Below are 26,214 nucleotides of genomic sequence, written 5' to 3'. Positions count from 1 at the left end.
GAAATACAAGGAAAGACTGAGGCACTGTCATAGACTAGAGGAAACTAAAGGGACATGACAACTGGATGCAATGTGGAGTCCTGCAACAGAAAAAGGACACTAGCAGAAAAACTGGTAAAATTAAGTCTGTAGTTTAGATAACGGTATTGTGCCAATGCTCATTTCTTTTGTTAACTGTACCGTGGTTATATAAGTTTTTAGACATTAGGGAAAGTTGAATGAAGGATATATGGAAATTCTCCAATGTTTTAAAAGTCTAAATATAAATTATCTAAAAATAAAAGTTTTTAAAATGGGTGCTTTTTATTATGTGTACATTTTTTTTTTATAATTTTATTTATTTATTTTTCCCCCAAAGCCCCAGTAGACAGTTGCACGTCACAGCTGCACATCCTTCTAGTTGCTGTATGTGGGACGCGGCCTCAGCATGGCCAGAGAGGCGGTGCGTCAGTGCGCACCCGGGATCTGAACCCGGGCTGCCAGCAGCAGAGCGCGCGCACTCAACCGCCAAGCCACGGGGCCGGTCCATTATGTGTACATTTTAACTCATTAAAGATCATATAAAATTAAACCAAAAATAAGTGGGAGCTATTACGAAATAAGCCTATCCCCAGCCTGATTCTCCTTTCAAACTTATTAAATATAGTATTTAAATCAAGAGTAAGATTAACTATAAGAAGAACCAAAATAATTTACTTTTCAATATTTGAGTCAATAAATCTAGTAGGTAAAATATAAGCATTCCTTATCTAAAAGAATTACTAGATTTAAAAGATTACTAATTGAATAAATCTCAGAATTACTTTCCTCAGAATCATATGACACATTCCCCCACATACACACTAATATACAATTAACAATGAAATTATCATGTGTTCACATCATGATGAGACAATTCACAAAACCTGGAAGTCTACAGTAAAACTATTTAATTTCTATGACTCTGACATCTAAGATTTGTTATATATTTGGACTCCAAAAGCTATATCATCTCATTTAATATTACTTAAAGAACAGAAAGACATGAGTAGAAAAACATTCAGAGAAAAATTAAAGTTGATAGCATACCTCCTCTATTGCCATTTTCTTCATCCTACAAAATAAAAAAATATATATCCGTATATGAATACTTAGTTATAAAATCTGGTGTAATCACAGCAAGGCTCAATTCAATTCAAAGTGCCCTCCCCGAAATGTGCCAATTACGGTCTCATTAGCAGTGCCTTTTGCCAGAAGGATGGAGCTTGCGTAAACAGAGACGAGAAGGCCATGGGTGAACACAGCTTTGGGGGAGGACCTTGGGAGTTGCATTTCTGACACACTGAGTGAGATGTGTAACAGAGAAATCCAAGAGGAGTTGTCAAAAGCAGGCAGCTGGATAGATGAACCGAGAACCTGGGAGACAGGGCCCGGCCAGTCATCACTTACTGTACTATACTTTAATAAAATGTGCCTTTCGTGGCTATTGCACGACCCGGCACTGTCTTTATATAAATTGGTTCCAAATTGCTATACCTCTCATTTCTTGTATCCAATCTTGATGTTTGTTTGTTCATCTATTTGGAAGCTTTCATTGTTGCCAGGTTGTCTTGCTGCCATGTTATCTACCTCTAGCTGGGACATTAGAAAAGCAACTTTGAAAAACTTGTATAAAAATACATTTATTCAAATATTTATTGAGCCCCTATCAGATGAAAGTTACAACGTACTGTAGAAAGAAAATCAGATCTTTAGTAAAGGGCTGACAATGTATTATATAACTTTTGACCTTTATTTTGGCTGCCCAAATATATTTTTTTTCTGGTTATGAGCTCTGTTCTGAGACTGCTAAGGTTGCCAGCTAAGTGACATAATAAAGACACTGTTGTATTAACTGCACATTTTCTAAAAGCTACACAATATTAAAATTTTTTAAAACTCCTTTGAAGTGTATGGACATTTCATAATTGAAAAGGAGAAGATTTCAATATACATTTTCCATGTAAAATTTACAAGACTGAGACTTATTTGCAAGAACATCTGTGTTAAATAATAGCGTTAATAGCTAAAGTTTACTGAGCAATTACTGTGTGCCAATTCCTGTACTAAGTGTTCTATACGTATTATATCATTTAATCAACCCAACACCCTGTGAGGAAGGTGCTGTTATTTTCTGTTGGGTGACTTACTCAGGGTCGCAGAGCTAACAAGGGGCAGAGGTGGGACTCAAACCCAGGCTCTTTGACTCCAGTGACTATGCTGTTAACAATCACACTGCGCTATTAAAATTTCTACATTTTCCAATAATAATAATAATACATTATTAACCTGTGTTTGGTAAAATTATTTTTAAAAAATTGTACTACCTATGTTTACCATGACCTAAAGCTCTTATTCAAAACAAAATAAAAATAAGGAACAAAAAAAAATTCAGTCAGTAAGTAATTAAAGGAAGGGACTCAAATGATCAAGTGCTCTCATATGTGACTTAATTCACAAGTAGCACTATTTTAGACATTTTAAGATAAAATGGATTCTTAGGGAATCCAGTTCCACAGTTTTACAGACATTTCAGGAAACCCCAACTGGTAAATTTTCATTCCAAAAGTAGCAGTTATTCATAATTCTTAAAAACTATTCAGTATTTTAAAAAGTTTATCCTATAAGACATTTTACTGAAGATATAATAAAAAGAGTGAGGTCTCCAGAAGCAACTGGCACTATGTTTTAAAATACAACCTTAGATTCATAGAAATTTAGAATTAGAAAGGATTTTTTAGTTTAATTCCCTTGAATTAAAATGGAAATCTAAAAGCCAAAAGAAGTTAAGTGGCTTGGCCACAGGCATTCATGTTGGCCCAGTTCAAACCCTAGATCCACTGCTTACTCATTATGTGACTCAGATCAGTTTCCATATCTGTTATATGGGGCTAATAATCAAGTGAGATAACGCTCATAAAGAATAGTAAGGAACACAGAACAAGTACTCAGTGTGTCAGCTGCCACTAAAATTATTCCATGATGCCTCTTATTAGATCATGTTACTGAAGCACATTAATGTAATTCACTCCGGTGAGAAGCTGTGTTTTGAGTCTGACTTGCCATCATATTACATATCTGAAAGCTGAGTATTATTCTAATTCCATTAACTTTTTGTAACTGTCAGAATATTTTAATGAACTATTTCCTCTGTATACTCTGCCCAGAAAACTCACCACCTTTCTAGACAGTAGAAAAACAGCTACACATTAAAAAAGTAGAATGAAGATTGGAATTAGAAGTCCCAGTAGAATAGATTTGGAGTTTATAATCAGTACGACCATTCAGAGAGGACTCAAGTTTTTGTTCTAAAAGGTAGAATAATATCTAAACGTATATAATAAAAATACAAACATAACACTTAATTCTTTTAAGATAGAAAGAAGGCAGGAAGGGATAGAGAGAGGGAGACAAGGAGATAGGAATTGCCTTGCATTTTCTTCAAGTTACTTTAATTATTTCTCTCACCTTATATGAAATTTGAATTGCAGACTCCGGGGGATAAACAATAAAATGCCTTAATGTGAAACCAAAGCCTTGGGATGTTCTTTTCAACAAAACTGTCTTGGGACCTGGCCAGGAGAATGCTTCATCTTCGGAGGGTGATACAGTTTCACTTTGTTCTTTTCCATCTTTACTTTTTGATACCTAAAATGAAAAGATATTTAAAAATTAACTACATAACATGACATGCTTCCTCACTTGGAAAAAATTATATGGAAAAATATAATACCTGAGCCCAGATATGAACTTAACGGAGAAGGAGAACCATATTTTGATACATGAACTATATATATTACAACAAATCACGCAGATCATCAAAAACTAAATTTTTTTCTAGAAAGAGATGCTATGGAAAGTTAATCAGAAGTGAGAAAGAACTCTTAGAAATTAGAAATATAATGGCTAAAATTTGAAATGCAGTAGAAAGAATAAAAGATCACACCAACACAATCTTGTACAGCACTAAGGAACTAAGAAATAGAAACTATGAAAGAAGAGACATGAAACTCTTATCAAGCAGGGACACTAAAACTGTTATTAGATAGTCCAACAGCAACAGAGGATATTAGAAAATAACATAAGGCCTTCAGGTTCCGAGCACAAGTTCAGTATTCACATAGATAATAATCCTTCCAATATCCTGGCCTTCTAGTTCTTTGATCTCCTCTCCTCCACTCTTAGCTTTTAGCTGGTCATGACTGAAAACCCTCTGCAATCTCAAATCAAGGATCCCACTCTTCATTCCCTCATACCCCAACCATCACAATTCTTCAATCTTGGGCTGACCCTACCACCTCTTCCCTGTTCCTCACCACTCCACGCCCTCACTTCCCTCTTAATGCAGCTTTAATTCACTCCTTTGCCTTTCTCTCACTTCCTCAAAGTCACCTGACAAAACTTAACCCAGGATAAATCAACATTGCCTGCTCTGGGCCTGCGCCTATGCAGCCGAACATGGGTGGAGAAAACCAAAACTAAGCTGCCTGTTTTCACCCCAAGTTCATGACCACTAGCCTCAAGAGAGCCTTCAGTGTTGTCTGTTAATGACAACACACTTCTCTCCAGTCCATTCCTCCTAGATGACTATTTCATCCCTTCTCCTCCATCCTCACTTGCAGCTCATGACCCTGCTTTCTATTACACCGAGAAAACACAAGCAGTAAGACGAGAACTTAACCACCTTTGACATCTACCCACCCACCTGCAACTGTACCCATGTTCTCCTGTCTTTCCTCCTGTTACAATGGCTGAAGTGTCCATTTTTCTAAGGCCTCACCCTTTGTGTACTGGATCCCATTCCCTCTTATTGTTCAAAGATATGGTTCCAGCAATTCTCTCCTCTTTTGCACCATCTATTTTCTCTTTACTATATCATTCCCATCAGCATACACACATTTCGTAAGGTCTTTAATCTTAAAACAACAACAAAAATCCTCTCTTACCACACAGCCCATTCCAGCTACCACCTCGTTTTTCTGCCTATCTTTACAGCAAAACTTCTTGAAAGTTGTCTATAGCTGCTCTCTCCAATTATTTCTCCCATTTTCTCTTGAATTCCCTTAAATCAGTCTTGTTTCTATAATTCTCTGAAACTGCTCTTGTCAAGGTCACCAATGGCTTCCACCTTGCTAAACCAAATGGTCAATTCTCAGTTCTTGTCTTATGTGACCTGTCACTTGGCACAGGGATCACTTCATTCTTGAAAAATTTTCTCCACTTGACTTACCACACTGATTTTTCCTCCTGACGGGCTACTTCTTCTCAGTCTCCTTTGCTACTTCTTCACCTGCTAAGCTTCTGAATTTAGGAATAACTAGGACTCAATCCATGGACCTTTCTAGCTCTACCCTGTCTTTTGGTGATTTTCCCAGTTTTATCTCTAGCCTAGACATCTCCCCAATCTAAGAGGTATCTCAGACTTAACATGTCTGCACTGCTGCAAGGATTTTGTGTTAAATTACAACTCCAAACTCATCTCAGAAGTTTTGAAATGTCACCTTTGTCAAATGGCAAATACTTGAATATGCTTGATTCTATTATATTTTTTATTACGTTCCACTAGTGAGAGTCTTATCTATTCTTCCATAATTATTTGCTTCATATGAAGGTGTTTAAACTTAAAAATACTCCTGAAAGCAATCTTTGCTTGATAAAAATTTATTATACTTCAAAGAAAATAAATTCAAGAGACTTCTAAAGCCTGAACATTTTCATCACATAGTCAATATTTGGACTGTTACTGGTCAGCCATTCATCAATTTCATTTTCTTTCCTGTTTGGAAAGACAGCTAGACAGTTAACATTCCCCAGCCAAACTCGCAGTAGGGGCAGCTGTGACTGAGTTCAGTCAATGGAATGTGAATGAAAGTAATATGCAACATACAAAAATCAACAGTATTTCTACATATTAACAGTAGGTAATTGGAAAATGAAAATCTTAAAAAATACCATTTAAAATGTGAAATACTTAGGGATAAATCTGACAAAATATTTGCAAGTCCTGTAAACTATAACTCCAAAACATTGCAGAGAGATTTAAAGAATATCTAAATAAATGAAGAGACATACCGTGTTCACGGTTCAGAAGACTCAGTATTGTTACAGTGTCAACTCTCCCCAAATTGATCTATAGATTCAATGAAATCCCAACCAAAATCCAGGAGATTTTTTTGTGTAGAAGTTGATAAGCTGTTTCTAAAGTTCAATTTAAAATGAAAAGGACCTAAGTATCCAAAATAAATTTGAAAAAGAATGAAATTGGAGTACTTACACTACAAGACTTCAAGACTTACTATAAAGCTCCAATAATCAAGACTCCGAAGCCATCTATAGAGACTGTGTACCTTCAAAACTAATTTATCATAAATGCATTTTAGTTTATCCCCCCTTCTAGATTTGGGGATTTTGCGAGGTGGGAAGGATAACACCAAACATCAACATGGGAGAATCAAGCTGAATTTTGAGTGACTGCAAAAGTGATCATATGATTAGGTAGAGTTTGTAGGATTAAAGGTTACTATTCTAGCTTAATTACCCAAATAGTTTAGTTAAGTATTAAGTAGTGACTGAATACTCCTTTTGTGATCCAAATGAGAGAATCATTTTATACATGTATGCAAGTTCTCTCTCTCTTTTATTTACCATTCATTTGGTAAATAAGTATTTATTGAGCATCTACTATGAACCAAACACTGTTCCAAACAGTGGGGATACAAGTGTGAATAAAATATGCATAGTTTAGTTAGTTTTTAAAATTAAGCTTATTTTAAGATAATTATAGATTCACATGCGTTTGAAAGAAATAACACAGAGGGGTCCATGTAACCTTTATGCAGTTTCCCTCAAAGGTAACATTTTGGGAAACTATAGTACAGCATCACAACCAAGTAACTGACATAGATACAATCTATCCATCTTATTCAGGGTACAGTTTTTACTTATGCTTGTGTGTGTGTGTGTGTGTGTGTGTGTGTTTAGTTCTATGAAGTTTTATCACGTTTGTGTATTCACCACCGTCAAGATACAGACTTGTGGTATATAAGTCTATACACCATCACCACAAGGATCCATCACCACAAGGATCTCTCCTGCTGCCCTTTCACAACCACACCCACTCTCTTTCTCTGCCCCTCATCTAGTCCCTAACCCTAGGCAACACTGATCTGTTCCATGTTTCTATCATTTTGTCATTTCAAGAATGTTACATAAATGGAATCATATTGTTTGTAAAGTTTTGGGATTTTCACTCAGCATAATTCTCTGGAGATTCATCCAAAGTGTTCCAGGTATCAATAGTTCATTCCTTTTTATTGCTTAGTAGCATTCCACGGTATGGACATACCACAGCTTGTTTAAAGGGCATCTGGGTTGTTTCCAGTTTTTGGCTATCATGAATAAATGTATTATGAACATTCATGTACAGGTTTTTGTGTGAACATAATTTCCATTTCTCTGGGATAAATGTCCAAGAGCGCAATCGCTGGGTCATATGATAATTGCATGTTTAGTTTTGCAAGAAACTGTCAAACTGTTTTCCAGAGTGGTTGTACAATTTTACATTCCCACCAGCAATGTATGAGTGGCCCAATTTCTCTACATCCCTGACAGCATTTGGTATTGTCATTATTTTAGAAATTGTGATAGGTGTGTAGTGATACTTATTGAAATTATAATTTGCATTTCCCTAATGGCTATTGATGAACATCTTTTCATGTGCTTAACTGCCATCTCATTATATAATTTTAAGTCACAAAAGAATCTCTAAAACTTAAGTGAACCCTTTCATATTACACATGAGGAAATTGAGGCCCTGATTAGTTAAGTGATTTATTCAAGATTATTGCTGGCCAGCATCAGGGCAAGAATTAAAATCATGGTTTCCTGAGTCTGAGACTAGAATATTGCTCCTATGTCACATTATTTTTCATCATCTCCTCTATTCTGTAGTCTGCATAAATTCTTCCCTCCAATAGCTCTTTGATCTAATTCATTATATTTTTAAATTTCATCTTTCTGTAGGACTGTAATTTTAACACTTCAAAAACTTTACATGTATTAAATTTATTGCTAGTGTATTATTATGATTTGGCCTCATAGTTCCCAAATATATTCAAGTTTTCTTTCCTTTCCCTTTGAATCACATAGATAACTCTCTTGGATCATGGTTTCACGCTTGAAATTTCCGAACTGAGCCTGCTACGTCTTGTTCTACCAAGTTCTTTATAAAAATGGAGAAGATGGAGTAAAGAGTAAGCAATTTCTTTTTTCCTCCCTGCAAACTAATTAAGGTTTTTGAATGCAACCTATCATGCCTCAGTTGTCTCAATTATTCCACCCTCCCAGGAATACCACAGTGAATCCTCTCTAGTCTGCTATCTTTTCCCTACAGGAAAGAGGGGAGGGTTATACTTCTTTCTACATAGAAGAGAAGATGAAAAGAAATATACATATGTGCCTTCCTCACTCCTTCTCCTACTTACCCACAGAGCCTTTTGATCTTTTGGATTTTCTAACAAGGGCAAACCGCAGGCACACAGTGAAGGATACAGGAGGCCCAGATTCCTCCACTTGAGAAGACCCCTAACATGTCTCCCTCTCCCCACGTCTCATCTCCCCACCATGAGCTCCGAGTCATGTACCAACAGCACCCGAGTGTGAGACGCCAAGAAGCGACTGGAATAATAGCAGTTAAATTCCTGTAGACTAAGACCTGTCATTTGATTCCCTGAAAAGACTTCATAACAAGGTCACTTGATTGAATAATAACTCAAGGTTAAAAGAAACCAAAATAAAGGATAAAAACTAACTCCATAAAAACTAGATATAACAACTAGACAAAGCAACCCAAAAGAGGAGTGAGAGAAAATATAAGGGGAAAACACTAATCATGTAACAATGAAGGAAATGAAAAGCTCACAGAAGGGAATGCAAACTGGCACAAGGAAACTTTTAGGGATAATGGAAATGTTCTAAAAGTAGATTGTGATGAAAGTTTCGTAACTGAATAAATTTACTACAAACCACTGAAATGTACACTTACAATGGGTGAATTTTATGGCATGGAAATTATACTTCAATAAAGATATTAAAAAAAAAACTTGCCTAGGTAAAAAGTACAAAGTCTACATGTTAGCCAGAGGTGAACGATACAGTGCTGCCATGAAAGTAAACAAGAGAGAGTTATGAAAGAATACACAATAATACACAACCCCTAAGCTGTCTTTTCCAATTATTTGTACTTTAAGTAGAACGGGGATAGCTTCCTAATATACTCCAGGAATCACTCATGAGAAAGCATGAGAAAGCATTATATTGTGTTCATCTTAAAGATTCTAGTATTGATTCCATCATATACCTAAGATTATGAGCCCTCCTCTTATGGATTCTTTGAAAATATTTTGTTCTTTTCTTTATCTTATCACTGATAACATAGTTGTACCAGTTGCTTAGAGAAAGATTTTCTTTCTTCTTTTAAGGCCAGATTTTTTCATGGTGATGCAATACCTTTTAAAAATGTCACCTGCTGAGAAAACACAACACAGGATTTGAATGTGTGTGTCTGTAGGGTTTTGTTTTCTTTTATATAGTTGAATTGTTGAACTATCACACTTAATGACTGTCGTTAGGCTTCATGTCTTTTCTTTCATCACTTGGGGAGACGGCATGACGGGGGAGGAACAGGGCCTCTGGAGCCAGACTACCTGGGCCTAGGTCCTTGATTCACCAGCTGCGGGCTTTGGGCAAGTTCCTTAGCACATCTGTGCCTTGGTGCCTCATCTTTAATATGAGGATAACAATAATAGTGCCTACTAAATATGCTTCTTATGAAGATTAAATGAGTTAAAGTTTGTAAACTGTTTAAAACAAGACATCACACACAGGAAGCACTATTTAAAAATTTGTTTTAAAAAAATCACAGGGGTTACCAATACGTAAAGGCTTAGTTCAAAAATGTATTACAATAGCACTTTTAAAATACTTTGGAAAATAGTGTATAAATTATAGTTTTGTCTGAAGGGAAAAACAAAATCTTGAATATCCATAAAATCTTTTACTAGATTTTTCTATATATCACAAGTCTAATGGAGAAATGGGCTCACAGTGGTCGGGTAATTTGTCAAAAACAAACAGCTAGTAAGCAATAGCACTAGCCTACTCTTTCCACTCTATGCCATGAGCAGAGAAGGAATAATAATATGGTTTTAAACATTTAGATATTGCTTATCTTCAAACCACTTTCTCCATAGTCCGAATGCCACAGAGAATTAACCTTATAGCAAATTATTCCTCACATATTGGGTTTCTTTGATGGGGTATTTCTCTGCAAAATTTTTCAACACGTGGAAATCTGATGTTTTTAATTAAAGGGTTTTTTTGTTTGTTTGTTTAAATTCCAATTGAGTTAAAAGACTCTCTCGAATAAATTTTTTTTTTATATGCTAAGTACGGCCTGCAACTCCTGACTTGCAGCTTCTGTTTGGGGAGTCTCTTTCTAAAGATTTCTGCTTTTTTTTTTTGGCCAATCCAGATTGATAATAATTGGAACTACTTTGATGTTGAATATTTAGAGGTATCTACATATATTTTCCCAAAAATTCATTCTGGTTTTCAGTGGATATTTTAACATTTAAGAGAGGAAAGATGATGACCAAAGAAATTTTAACACTCTCATGACTTGAAGTTGAAAAATGACTTTAGTCCAAAATATTCCAAATTAAACACTTGGACTTAATTTTCTAAAAAATAACTCTTAAATTTCTAAGTTTATTATTTACTTGGATATTCATTTATAATAGCTTTCATCTACAGTGGCTGGGTCGCTTCTGCCGCTGTTTCTGTATGGTTTCATTTATGGGTTATTCTGAATCAGCTGGTTTTTTCCTATGTGATTTCCCTCCTTATAAAGGGTTCTTATTTTTAATGTAATTTTTACCTAGACAGCATTTTTCTCTCTTCTTTCTGTCTCTGATTTACTTTATTTTCAGATCCCAACATTTCAAGGACACAAGTTCTTAATTCCTCAATTTTAGAACTTCTGCCTCACAGAAGATAGCTATTTTAAAATCTGAAGTAAATGAAAAAATTGGCAAGAATGTGGTGAAACTTCTAGAAATGTTTTATAAACAGTTTAGTTCTGACTACTATTACGACTTTGAAAAGTTATTTCTGATTTCCTTATGACACATATAATCCAGTAACGGTATTATCAGTCTCACAAAATGACAAGAAGGTGAAAATCACAATGTACTTCTCTTCAGAACCAAGGACCCATTTAGACCGATTTCCTGGGCATATTCTCTGAGTTGTTTTATTAGGAGTGATAATGGGTTTAGACGAAGTTTATTTAATTCTCTCCCTTGGGCCTCCTTGTGACTAACAATAAATGTCTTCATGGTAACAGGGGAAAGTCTGAGCTTGATTGCTTAAAATAGAGAACTCACTTTCAAAATGACACCTGGAATGAGAATTCTCACCTGTCATCTGGCATTCGTATAACTGTCCTTATAATTTGAAAGAATTCCTCTTTATTACTCTGAGTCCAGAAGCAAGTATGACCGAATCTAACTAGCATACTTTCTGCATTCATTTTTCTTCTTGAATAGCCTCTGACATTACTTTCTAAATCAGTCATTAAAAATATTCATTAAAATAAAGGAGGCTGGGGAATGTGACTAGCTGTTTCACAGCTAGTCACAGGAAAAGGAGGAAAAGGGTTGATGAACAGCTAGCCAGTCTCTGCTGTGGTTCACTGATTTTCACTGGTGTATAAAATTCCATTGTGAATATAACATCTTCTTTATCATTATCCTATAAATAGAAATAAGGTTTTTCCCAGTTATTTTGCTATTACAATTTAAAAAATAACTGTTGCTAAGAACATCTCCTGACTATAAAGACATCCTTTATGCCATAACTTATTTAAGATATTTAGTCAGTATTTACATGGTTTCTTTAAGGTATTTACATATGTTTACACAGTATTTAGATGGTTTCTTCAAGGTATTTACCTGGTATAGGATACGTCTTGATAGTATAGTGCCAGAAGATGGCTTGTTAATATAGCAAATTTCAAATGTGTAATTCAGAATCCTGATCTGGACCATGGCCATAAGCAGCCGCTACCACAGTCTATCCATACGTCCTTCTCCACCAACAGGGACACATGGTTAGGAGACCACCTGCAATTTGACTGAGCTCAATATTTCACTCTCCAAGTTTCTCTCATACTCGTTTAGTGCTATCCTCAGGACAAAAGATCACCTCTCATTTTTTAAAAATTGGTTTATGGTGGGGCTGGCCTCATAGTGTAGTGGTCATGTTTGCACACTCCACTTCAGCGGCCCCAGGTTCACAGGTTCGGATCCCGGACGTGGACCTACACAGCGCTCATCAAGCCATGCTGTGGTGGCGTCCCACATGGAAAAATAGAGGAAGACTGGCAACAGATGTTAGTTCAGGGCCAATCTTTCTCACAAAAAAAAAAAAAAAAAAAAAGGTTTATGGCTTTGGTTTTAGAGAACAAGAAATCAAATGAAAAATATTTTTAAGTATTTTGCACACACTGTATAGGTTGCAGGATTGTTTCCTAAAGAACAGAAAGCCTAAATTCTACTTTAAATAGGGGGAATATTTTCCCTTCAAGATACACCATTATACTAAAAATTCTTCAAATATTAACCGTAATTAAATCTGAAGATAGATGATGACAAAAGTTCAAATAACATCCACTGAGCATTTACCAAGCACGCCCCATGTTAGTATTGCCGTATTTAACTATTCCTACAACTTTGAGAGGCATACATTTACATTTTTTAAAAATGAAGCTAGAAGAAGTGAAGTGACTTTCCCACAGTCATAAAACAAATAAGTCCAGTTCTAGAAATCTTTTCTCCAAAAAAGCAGCTCTCTACCCAAAAATGTACAAGAACTCAATCTGATTCTTATATATTGCTGTGCAATTCTGAACTACTTACCAAGGACTAAGATTTTCAGGAAAAAAAAAAAAGTTTGCTAAGCCTTAAAATACTAATGACTTCTAAACAATATTTCATTTTTTAAAAATGTTCATCGTCCATTTAATAATAGCAAATAAAACTAAGTATACATTAAACTAACTCAAGTATTTATTTAATCTAATAAATTATTCTCCTTACACTACATGGCATACTTAAATCCACACAGAAGAAGCCACACAGAAGAACGGTCTACTGTATACTTCAAGCATTTTCTTTTTTAATGAAGCTTAGATAACTTAGATTTTGCAGGAACAAAAATTCGAAACTAAACACTTATGAAAAACAAAACTTCCCAGAAGTCTATCGGTTTGACTGTTGAACATCTTCTGAGCATACTAGCAATGGATTTATAACGAATAATGACACATTTCGTTGCCAAAATTATTTAAATCTGCTTTACATAAACTTTGTTTACTTTTTTTTTAAAGGAGTACAGAATAAAATGACTAAATGAAATACACATCTAAAATGAAAAAAAATCTAAAAATGTAACTTTAGCCATTCAGGTACTTCCCCAACAAACCATGCAGCAGTACTATATTAATAAGTATTAAAATTTCTGCTTAATTGCTTTTTCCTTTCCTACATTTTAATAAATACTGAACTTCCTAAAGGCAGGAAGAGAGTCAAATGATGAAAAGAAATAAATAATTTACTAATTACATATTTAAGAGTATAGTGGTAGTCAATCATATTTAGCACACACCCAAAACAACAACAGAACATTCCATCAATGTAGATATTTGCAGTTTAATACAATTTACCCTAGCACAAGTATTTTGCCCTTATCCTCAAAGCCCAACTAGCTCTATGGAGCATTTATAATCAATCTATTGTCTTTTAAGCATGTCTACCAAAATCAGGGAACACAGTTTTAGTTACATTCCTCATTTGCTCCTAACTTGCTAGAAAGTATCTGCGAATCATAAAGACACAATGATACAAGGGTCATTTAGTGCAACAAACTTCTCTCTTTTCCAAATATAGCACTATACTGATAGAATTGTCCTCTTAAATATGAAGTTAATCAGTTCCTAAAATCTCATTCCATGAGATTTTCAAATCATAAAGGAAAGATGTTGCATTTCCAAAATATTTTTCTGCTAAAGATTTCTGAAAGAATTACTTTACTGATCAAAAGTTTAGTTAAGCCTTTCACCAACAATATTCTCTACAAGCAGAGAAGGACACTGAAGAAAAGATACTACACTAAAATTAATCAGAAAAAAAGTGAGAATTCTCATCCACTTCTACTGGAAGTACAATCTGTCTGTAAACCTACTGGGCAATATTTATCAAGAGACTTAAATTTCATACCTTTTAACCTGGAAACTAATGAAACAATAAGAGAGAGGGCAAAGATTCACATTACAATGTGTTCATTCCAAGGTATAATAAACTCAAACTGGAAACTATTTAAATGTCCAACAACTGCACCAGAGAGGAATAGTCAAGTAAATTATGACGTACCTACTGCCGTCATGATTGTGAAAAATTTTTAATGGCATGGGAAAAGGCCCAAAATATAATGTTAAGGAAAAAAGTAAGATATAAAACATCACAGTATCACCAAAATTATTTTAATCTCTCTCTTTCTCTCAGTCAATTTCACACACACACACACTTTGGAATAAGGAGCCAGTTTCCTTTTTTTCCCTAAACAATTCACAGATTTTCTATAAAGAACATGCATGCAAGCAGTGGTAACTTTTCACATCAGCCTGCACTGTTGTGCAGCATAGCCCTTGCTGACAAGTCGTGTTTTGAAAACTTCATCTGTGCAAGCTGAATAATCTATTCCTTTCTCAGCGCCAAAGTGCCCGATAGCAGAACTTCCCGACCAGTGTCCTCCAGTCCTTAGAAGCAGTTTCCCAGGCCCTTTATTATAGAGAGCACCTTTATTGTAGGACATACCCTACCACATCATAATTACTTGTTTATACGTCTATCTTTTCAATCACAGAGCGGCTTCCTGAGGAGAGGGTCTATGTCTTATTCCAGTGCCCAAAATGAAACCCAACAGAAAGTACGATGCCAAAAAGAAATTAAATTTAAATGAATTAAATGAGTAAAGTTTACATAAAACAAGAATAATATTTTAAAAAAGAGGGTCGGCCCAGTGGCGTAGTGGTTAAGTTTGCGTGCTCTGCTTCAGCGGCCCAGGGTTCGCGGGTTCGGATCCTGGGAGCGGACCTACACACTGCTTGTCAAACCATGCTGCAGTGGCATCCCATATAAAAAAATAGAGACAGACTGGCACAGATGTTAGCTCAGGGCCAATCTTCCTCAACAACAACAACAAAAAAAGACCTTGTTGGAGAACTGCTCCTGTTTATTTGCCCATTTTTCTCATTTGAGACAGTAAATGCATATAGCAATAGACAAAGAGAGAGAAATAGATACAAACTTCAAATAGATAGATATTTTTTACACAGATTTTCTTGTAAAGAAGCTCTATTACTAGATAATATAATAGAGTTATTTTCAGAAGCTATTTCCTGACATGAATAAAATCTTATTTACTCTGAATCAGAGAACAGACTGTATTTTTACGTTAAAAGCAATTATCTCCCTGCCCTTTGGGCAGCCAGGAATCTCCAAATTAAGAGTCAAGCTTAAATTTCACTTCGTCCTAGCTACCAATGAAATAGTGCAATGCCCTCTGAGCAGACGCAAGCGATACTGAGCATGTATACAGGCTAGAGAAGACACAGATGCAGAAGACCAGACCCGTATCATGTGGTCTCACAATGTTGTGTGAAGCACTGTAATGATCCAGAATATCAGAGACTCGTCTTATTAAATTTGCATACAAATAAGTTTTCCAAAAGTATGTTAATTTTGGATTATCAGGGATGCTACATTGGCAACCAATGTTAACAGCTGACTCAACTTCTTTAACCTGAATTATAGAGACTATATAACTTTACAGAATTTTATATAGCTAGAAGGAAATGAAGAGAACATAATCTGACTTGGTCATTCACCATTTTATAGAATAGAACACTGCATCTCGGAGAGGTTAAGTAACTTGCCAAAAGTTACACAATTACTGGTGACCCAAACTATTCATTAGGGTCCAAACTGAAGTAGGGTAGACCAGGAAAAGAGTATTACCCCAACGGGTTAGGAACAAATGAAAAAACAATTCATAAAAGATGCTGAAATGGTTTTTTACATATGCAAAAATATAGGTCTCTCTATGTCCGCTAGGGTGAAGGCATTGCAAATCACACATGAACTATTCATTTACTCACTAGTTCTCAATGAATGTAGACTCTCATAGTCTGATACTTCCAGAAGGGCAAGGACATTCTGATACACAAGGTAAGCTCTGTCCTACAAGAAACTGCGCCCCAGTGAATAGGAAGAAGGTGGAAAGCTTAAAGGAAGTAGCATACAACGTACTTAGAATTACTAATCTTAGAAACAGGATACTCTTCTTTTCCCCTTTTACCTTTTCCTTACCTTTTGCTGAAAGATAGCTTAAAACAGAAACTCAATATATAAAATACCAAATACACAGAGCTGCTCTGTTTGGGGAGAGGGGCAGGGGAGTTTATAGAGAGCCCTGCTCTGTTCTGCTAGTTCCTTGGAAACTCTGTTAAGGAGTTTAAAAACCAGAGATCTAGTTGAACCAATTTATTTTACAGAAACTGAAGCCCAGAGAGACTTGCTAATGGTCTCATAGCGAATTAGTGACACAGCCTGGACTGGAACCTACGTTTCCAGTGTCCTAATCCTGGAACTGTTCCTCTCTACCACACCACTAACAGCCTATTTCAGCAATTTGGGGATAATAGCCAATGGGTAGTGTACCATTCTTTTTCCTTTTATAATTTATATTTATTAGATACATAATACATGTTCATTCAAGACGAATTAGAAAATAAAGCAAAGTAAAAAGAAAATAATTTAACTTATCTCCCGTTCCCCCTCTGGAGAAAACTGCTGTCAATATTTTGGCATATATATATATATACGTATATATATATATCCTTCCAGACTTTTTCATATGTAAATATATACACAAATACACACTTTAGACAAATACTCCTCTAAACTACTTATTTTTATTTAATATGTTATGAATGTCTTTCCATGTTAATATAATATATATCTACACATTCAAGACTGCATGGTAGAGACAGCCCTGATGGCCTAGTGCTTCAAGTGTGGTGCACTCTGCTTTGGCAGTCCGGGTTTGGTTCCCAGTCAAAGAACCACACCACTCGTCCATCAGAAGCCATGCTGTGGCAGCGGCTCACATAGAAGAACTAGAAGGACCTACAGCTATGTGCTGGGGCTTTGGGAAGAAAAAAAAAAAAGAGGAAGATTATCAACAGATGTTAGCTCAGGGTGAATCTTTCCCAGCCAAAAAAAGATGAAGAAAGTTAGCAAATAGCCACTCTTTAAAAAAAATTTAAAAGACTACATAGTATTTCATCATATGAATAAATCACATTTTACTTATCCACTCTTCTCGTTGTCATTTAGGTAAATATGCTGTTCATTAAGCTTTTTTACTACTACTACTACTATTATTATTATTACTACTACTACTACTACTACTACTACTACAACCACCTTGTAGACCAATCTCTGTGAAAAGCCATGAGTAGTTTATGAGCATAAATTCCTAAGAATGGAGTTGCTGGATCAAATAGTTATTTTTGTTTGTTTTTGGTTTTATATACAAAATTTCAAAGTGCCATCTATAAAATGGGGAACCAAGTCACAAACCCACTGACAGCAGATGAGACAGCTATGTCCATATTCTAGCCAACACTGGTAGTTATTTTTTAATCTTTGCGAGTATGCTAAGATCAAAATGGTCCTTATTGTTTTCATTTTTTGTTTCTTTCATTAGTAGTGAGGCTAAACATCTTTGCATGTTACATACCATTCTTAAAGATCTGTAATATAAATTAACATAGAAAAGAATATAGAGAGGGTCTTCAGCTTGTCTAAGACTGAGTTATAAAAGAACATGTTGTCACTGGAGTTCAGAATACAGTTCTCAAACAAAATTATAACTGAGGGTTGACAGGAATATCTTAAAACACAGTAGCACAGGGGCAAGCCCTGTGGTGTAGTGGTTAAGTGCGTGTGCTCCACTGCAGGGGCCTGCGGTTCGCAGGTTCGGATCCCGGGCGCGGACCGACGCAACGCTTGTCAAGCCATGCTGTGGCGGCGTCCCACATAAAGTAGAGGAAGATGGGCACGGATGTTAGCCCAGGGCCAGTCTTCCTCAGCAAAAAGAGGAGGACTGGCAACAGATGTTAGCTCAGGGGTAGTCTTCCTCACACAAAAACAAAAACAAAAAGACAGTAGTAGAAACAATAGAAACCAAAGCAAAATCCTTGGGAACTGGAAAGAGAGCTGAAAATACACAGGAACTCAGAGGTGACCACCTGGGAAAGCAGACCCCAGACCTCAGAGAGGAGACAACAAGCTCCCAAGGAAGGAGGGTCAAACTGTCTCACACTCAGATTAGTCAGAAAACTGGGATGCACCCTAACCTCAGGCGGAGACACGAGAGTGGGTCCCGCTTCGAGCTCAGGCCCAGCAAAGACAAATGACAGGAAGTGAGCCACCAGCATCCACAGTCCCTGGGGGAAGACAGGGCTTGGAGATGGAGCAACTCGGACGCCAGCCAATTTCTCACGTGGTCACGTACAGTCCACTTATGCCGTTTCAAATGTGTCACTGTTTCTAGGTCAAACTCGATAGTGTTTCATTTATCTAAAAAAATCCAGCTAAGTAAAAAATGCCAAATGCAGGAGAGGTCCTGGTTTTATAATTTGTTCATGATAAGTTATGCTTAAATATCAAAAAGTATTTTAGTACACAAATTTTAGAAGTATTGGTGGAGCTTACTATTTAAAGGAACTGTGGGATAAAGCCTTTTGGAAAGCAATAAATTATTTCAAGCACTCCATAATTTACAACCTATAAATACATTGCCTTTCAACATACTGTTTTTCTGGAAACTACATTATAAAATGGATCATTTTAATAGACAATATTTTTAGATGGAAAAAAATGCTTTAATTGGCTAAAACACAGAAATGATTCAACAATACATCAGAAAAGCAAAGATATAACAATTAGAAACCGCTAAAGCAATTTACAAGCTCAAGCTGTTATGATTTTTAAGTGAGCATAAATATAGCAGCTGCACATTATAAAAGGATCTTAAAGTATTATAATGTACCTACAAAACTCATAAAAAATACAAACCAATGTACCATAAATTTGACTAAAAATTTATAAGTCAGAAAAAAAAACATTAATCATTCAGATCAGTCTGAACAGCCGAAAGGGAATTATACATTAAAAGAAAGGATTTTTACCCTCCTTCGCTTTGGTTATGGTGCAGGTGATAATGGAAGCATGGGATGTGACAGGGCATTTCTTTAAATGCTAGCTGGCTGGACCATCTCCCAAACCAATTTCCAGATTTTTGTTGATGATACTGAAATTATTGTTATGGAATTCAAATTTTAATTAAATAATTATAATTTCCACAGGAAGAAACCAGAGTCTGTCTTCTTATAAACTAGTCCTACTTTTTGAAAATTGATTTTCCTATATCCACTTTAGCTATGCTCAAATGGCAAAAATTCCACTCACTCTCTGAATCTTCTATCTTTATATCATATATTTATATAAATTTTTAATTTAATAAATTTTATTTACTATATATTTATATATTATATATTCATATAAAAAACTTTATATTTGAGTAGATATTGTCAATGCAGACAATATTTAATAAGTAGTTCTTAAGGACTTCAGAAAAATGAAGGCCTGGGATTGATACTAACTTGCTTCAGCTACTCAAATAGAGACTACTCAAAGAAACTCAAAATTAGATGATATTATTCCTATTTCATGGATTTTTAACACCGTACTCAAAGAAATGAGGAAACTTACTCAAGTTCTTACATCTAGTGAATGACAGCCAAGGATGTGAACAGATACTTCACAAAGGAGGAAATCCAAATGGCCAATAATTATAAAAAAAACATGTGCAACCTCATTAATAATTAGGCAAATGCAAATTAAAACCATAACAAGGTACTACTACACACACACCAAAATGGCTAAAAAAATTTTTTTTTAACTGGTAATCAACTATTGGCAAGGATATAGAGTATCAAGGATTCTCAAATATGGCTGATGGGAGTGTAAATTGGTACAACCACCTTGAAAAACTTCGTAGTATCTGTAAAGTTTGGCCATAATTGTGCATATCCTGTGTCCCAGTAACTCCCCTCCTAGATATATAGTCAACAGAAATCCATACACATAAAGCCATGTACAAAATGTTCATGGCAGCATTATTTGTAATGGCCAAAGGTTGGAAGCAACCCAAATGTCCACCAAGATTAGAATGGATAAATAAATTGTGGTATATTCATACAATGAACTACCATAAACAAATTTTTTAAAATGTACAGCTAATACATGGATTCAAATGGATGAATTTCAAAGATAGCACTAAGTGAAAAAGCTCAAACACAAAAGGGTGCATATTATGTGATAACATTCATAATAAAATTCAAATCTGGCAAACCAATAGATGGTGATTATCTTCAGAGGAGAGAATAATGACAGCAAGGGGCATAACAGAGGCTACTAAGGAGCTGTTATTCTATATCTGGATCCGGACAATGATCCACAGATGTGTTCACTTTGTAAAATTCACCACGCTCCGTATTTATGATTTACGTATGTTATGTATTGCTGTATTTCCATTTAAAATGTTTATGTTTGTTAAAACAGTCCATGTTAGTTTAAACATGAATCTGATTATGTCACTGTCATGCTAAAAACCCTACAACAGGCTTCCCATCACACTGGCAAGAATCCAAAACCGTTCTCTTACAGACTCTCCATGATCTGGTCCTGGATCTGACTTTGACCTAATTCCCTGCTCCTCTCGCCTATGGCTTCTGCCACACCAGTCTCCTGGCTGCCTCAAACACACCAAGCTCATCCCCCCTTGGGGGCTTTACCTCTGCAACTCCCTCCACCTGCAGTGTTGACATCTGTATGGCTCACTTCTGTAACTCATTCTGGACTTTGTTTGCACACCATCTATTCAGAGAAGTGACTTCAGAGAGGCTTCTCCTGACCACTTTATCTAGAACAGTCTCCCCATCACTCTATCCTGCTTTATTTCTCCTCATAGCATTTATCACAATCTGAAATGATATTATATATTTTTTTATTTTTTGCCCGTGCCCACCACCCCAATTAAAATGTAAGGTCCATAAGACCAGAGACTTTGTTTTGTTCACATCAGAACAGCAGCACAAAGCAGGAACATAAAAATTGTATTGAATGAACAGAAAATGAATATTTTCTTTTCCTGTAAAGGAAATTTTGTATTTGTCATTATTTATTTCTGTGATTATTTGTTTAACGCCTGTCCCCCTCACTCGATCAGAATCTCCAGGAACATAGACGTACGTGCTCACCATTTTATAGCCAATACCTAGCATAGTAACTAGGCAATAATAGCCAGGTGCTGAATAAGTATTTGTGGGAGCAAAAGGTGCGCATCAGTGCCCCACCGAAACTTCACTTTTTTCTAAGCTCAGCACAAACATGCAGTGCAACGCTCTAGTCAGGATCTAAACATGAGGATTCCTGCCTGAATTAAGCTCCTTTCATCTCAAAGCCCTATACAACACCACTTCCCTCTCACCACTGTGCGTAGGCTCAGAATCACCCATTTAACACAATATTTTGACTGATCACCATTATTTATGGGAAGCTTAGCATAACTTCCCGTTCCCTCCTGTGCAGAAAAGAGTTAACATCGCGGGCCTGAGACTGCCCTCAGAAAGGCCTGCTTACAAGGCTGGGCCTTGGCTGTCATCTGGGACCTGGATTTCAGGAGGGTTCCCACCACTCTTTGACTGATGGAAGTGGCTCATTGTGCCTAAACTGGGTGTTAGCATGGTGTATACTGAACACCTGCTGTCTTTCTGGGAGTCTGGAATTTCGGTACGTGCTAGGCGGAGGGTGCTTACATGACCAGCCCTCAATAAAAATCTTGTCTCAAAGGAGCTTCCCTGGTGGACAGCATTTCACACATGTTGTCACGGTTTGTTGCTGGAGGAATTAAGAGCATCCTGTGCGACTGGACTGGGACAAGACCCCTGGAAGCTTGTGCCTGGTTTCCTCTGCGCTTTGTCCCACTTGCCGTTTCCCTCTGTTGCCTTTGCTTTGTGCCCTTTTCTGCAACGACTCACAGCTGTGAGTACCACTATACGCTCAAGCCTGTAACTCCTCTCAGCAAATCACGGAACCAGGGGTCACTGGGGATCCCCAACACACCTCCCAATTCTGAAATGGATTATAATCAATCACAACTGTGGAAAAACACAAGAAGGAGGAGAACGACGGGCCCACCTTCGGTACTCATGCCTACGTGCAACGTGCAGCCCCCGCCCCGTGAGTGTGGGCGGGACCTGGTGATCTGTTTCTAATGAATGGAATTCGGCAAACACAAGGGAACGTCACTTCTGAGATTAGATTACAAAAGACTGCGACCTCTGTCTTGCCCACGCTCTCTCTCTGGCCATCTCCCTTGCTCCTTCTCATGAAACAAGCTGTCAGGTTGTGAACCACCCTCTGGAGAGGCCCACGGGACAAGAAAGGAGGGCAGCCTCTGGCCACCAGCCAGCAAAAAACTGAGGCCTCAGCCCAACACAGCCTGTGAGGAACCGAATCCCAGCAGCACCCACACGAGTGAGCCAGGGGGCAGGTCCTTCCCCAGGCGAGCCGGGGATGTCTGCAGCCCTGGCCGGCCCAAGTGTGGCCTTGTGAGACACTCTGAGTCAGAGCACCTGGGGAGGCCACACCTCGATTTGTGACCCGCAGAGACTGTGAGACAATAAATGCTGTTGTTTTGAGTCACTAAACTTTGGGGGTGATCTGTTACTCCAAAATAGATAAGACATTCTACCACCTAAAACCACTAAAAATCCAGACAATAGATGTGAAACAATGGTTTCCAGACACTGGACATCGGACAGTGATTCCTGAGAAAAAGGAAACAACCAAAGTGAGCCCTGCTGCCCTAGCTCACAGCAGAGAAAGTGTCAAGGCCACGGCACAGGGAGGGGACCCAGGCAGGGCTGGCGGCCTCCCTAAGTTCACTGAGGCCAAGGTGGTTAGAGTTCACGGGGAGAGCTCTAGAGAGAAGAAAGCAGCACAGGGAGAGCTCGGACATCCGCAGAGGGTCCTCCCCACCTGGTCCTCACCTGAGTGCTGACGAGCCTCTAGGAGGAAACTGCCCAGGGAGGGGAATCAGAGCGACGAATCCCCGAAACTCACGGAGGGCCAGGAACAGTGCCTGTTCCCACCAGGCAGAGCGGAGAAAACATCCTAACTCATGGGGCACCAGGTAAAACACTCGGAAATATAATGTCCCACACGTGGGGCAAAATTAGCACTGGATGAAAGCTGCCTTGGTCTCACCTAATAAAGCTTAAAAACAAGACTCAAAAACAACAAAAAGGAGGGCTGGCCTGGTGGCATAGTGGTTGAGTTCGCACGCTCTGCTTCAGTGGCCCGGGGTTCGCAGGTTCACATCCTGGGCACAGACCTACACACCGCTCATCAAGCCATGCTGTGGCGGCATCCCACATACAAAGCAGAGGGAGACTGGCACAGATGTTAGCTCAGGGCCAATCTTCCTGACCAAAAAAAAACAAAAAAAACAAAAAGGAAAAGGATTATATGCGAAAGAAGCTGCAGGCCAACACACACTGGTACACGGGAGAGAGTGGCTGGCACACGGGAGAGAGTGGCTGGCACACGGGAGAGAGTGGCTGGCACACGGGACAGAGTGGCTGGCACGGTGCTGGGGTGTTAAATCAAGGGCAGCGGATAAAGCAGGATAAAGGTTGAAATGGGGCACCTTTACCTGACACAGGATTTAACACTGAGACAAGGGCTAAGACAGGCAGAGGCTCACGTACAAGACTGGGATGGCTCCAGGAAGCTTGGAAGAAGTAACATCCCATATTAAATGAAGTACACACGGCAGACTGTGACAGAAGGGATGGATCTAAAGGCTCCGAGAACTGGGCATGCTAGAATGGGTCTCATGTATCAGACCAGAAAACCAACCGGCTAACTACGTTCCTTGGGAGTGCTGAGGATACTCCATTTACCAAGGCAGTTTCGAATGTACTGATGCAGGTGGATCAGCTCCTGCGAGAAGCTTGTCCCCTGCAGGCCAGCACTGACAGCACAAGATACTGGAATAGATCTGGACTTCTTAAGGAGTCATGAGGATGTTAGGATCACAGAACAGCAGAGCCCAGGTAGCAGCATTTAACATTCAGAGTCAAGGTGGACAAACTCAGGAATGAGTATCAAAGTCAGATTGGCATCCAGGGGGCCTGAGCCAGAATCTACAGAGTCAGGTAATAAAACATGTTGCTCTGAGGCGCAGTCATCGTTGGCTCTCATCTGCCCCTGGGGAAGGCAGGAGTCATGTCCTAGGAGAGACGAACCTCACTAAGACAAGGGAAACTGTCCAGAGAAGGAGACAGCTGGTGGCAGATGGGTGAGATGAGCTTGTAAAGGGGATGTGGGGACAACAGAGGCAAATAAAGGGATGCCTTCCAGGGAGAGGAAAAGGAAAGAGAGTGAGAGAGACCCCACCTTGGCATTCTGTCTCCTCACCTTTTTGCCTAGTCTGTTCTCCCTTCCCACTTTCCTATCCCATCTTTTCTTCTTTTCCCTGTTCAGCCACATTTTCTCCAGAACTCCCTAAACTGGCCATCAATTGGAAGTAGACTTTTTTTACTTTTTGAAGGCAGCTTTATAATTCCTATCTTGAAAACCAATGAGTTGAACAACATCTTTTTCAACTAAGAGGCAGTACAGTTTGAGAGTAATACGTATTGCATTTTGGTGGGAAAACTCTAAGGCACTGTGTTGATAACACCAGGCAATTCTGCAGCTCCTACATTTGTTTATGTCTGAACACCCTTGGGAAATTAGGTACTGCATACTTCAATGCACCTACTGTAAAGTTTGTATTGAATGACAGACTTTCCCATTCATCCTCTATACCAAAAGTCACTATGAATGGTACCCTACACAAGCAATTTTTCCCATCAATCATGAATAAACGTGGTACAACATAGCAGTTAAAATTTCATTCCTCAAATATACAGTAGTATATAAAATATATATATATATCTTATATAGGATACATATATATATCCTGCGTTTTTAAAAATCCACTTTTTGTTAGAACTGGGAGAAAGAAGCTCTGGAAATCATCTAATCAGTTTACAGATAAGAACATTAAACTCCACAGAATTAACAGAATTCTTCAGAATGACACAACCAAGTAGTGGCACAGCAGACAAGTGTGCAGGGGCCTCTACTCTTAGCCCCAGGCTCGCTCTTTCCACCAGACCATCCGACTTCTCAAGCAAATGGTTTTCCTCAAAGCTGAGGAAAAGGTAATATTCAAAAGCTGATATTTTTAACTGCTTTTTTCCTTGCAATCAAGTCCAACTATCAAGAAGCCAAAACAGACGAAGCTGCCATTCCACTCATCCACACACCATTTAGTCTGCCTTTTGAAACCTGCCTTTTCCCTCAGAGATTGCCATTTTGTCTTTCTTATTCATTTAAACCTGATTTCACCCATCAACCAGAGCTCCCAGGCAGAAGACCTAGGCCACTCACCAGCATGACAGAAACAGTTAGCCTCTGGGCCCTTCAAGCTACAGATCCAGTGGCAGCCGGCTTGATGTTAACCATCAGTATGAACTAGACATTTCAACTAATTGCTTACATTCAAACTTAACCACTTTTCAGCCCAAAAGCAATGATGCACTGTTAAATGACATTAATGACATCACTTCTTAAAACTTGATTTCAGCATTAAACTCTGCTCCCACGGGCTCTGTTTATAATTATATTGCTTATATAACACAGGCACCAACTCACAACACATTCATCTATAGGCACATTCGCAATGCTCAAGGTCTCGGTATCAGAACAGAGCAAGAGCTAAGACAGTGACTCATCAACTAACGACATTACAAAAGGCACCTAGAACCCACCACCAACAGTTACTGCAACACGGAATTCTCCCTTCTTCTGTTTTCTTACCTTTCTCAGCCTG

The 26,214-nt window shown here is 37.9% G+C and overlaps 1 protein-coding gene across 5 annotated transcripts in view; it reads right to left on the bottom strand.

Annotated features, from left to right (window-relative positions):
• ARHGAP21 (Rho GTPase activating protein 21) overlaps positions 1 to 26,214 on the bottom strand; it is a 129,138-nt gene that overhangs the window by 73,646 nt on the left and 29,278 nt on the right. For all 5 annotated transcript variants that reach the window (XM_087420733.1, XM_087420737.1, XM_087420735.1 and 2 more), the window contains exons 3-4: positions 3,487 to 3,666; positions 1,069 to 1,093 (exon numbers count right to left, since the gene is read on the bottom strand). In XM_087420733.1, the coding sequence (XP_087276859.1) occupies positions 1,069 to 1,093; positions 3,487 to 3,666 (205 nt within the window). The remainder of the gene's footprint in view (positions 1 to 1,068; positions 1,094 to 3,486; positions 3,667 to 26,214) is intronic.

This window comes from Ceratotherium simum, chromosome 32, assembly GCF_057802395.1.
Source record: "Ceratotherium simum simum isolate JZ-2026a chromosome 32, ASM5780239v1, whole genome shotgun sequence".
NCBI classification, from domain to species: domain Eukaryota; kingdom Metazoa; phylum Chordata; class Mammalia; order Perissodactyla; family Rhinocerotidae; genus Ceratotherium; species Ceratotherium simum.
This window is presented reverse-complemented; position numbering and strand designations above follow the sequence as displayed.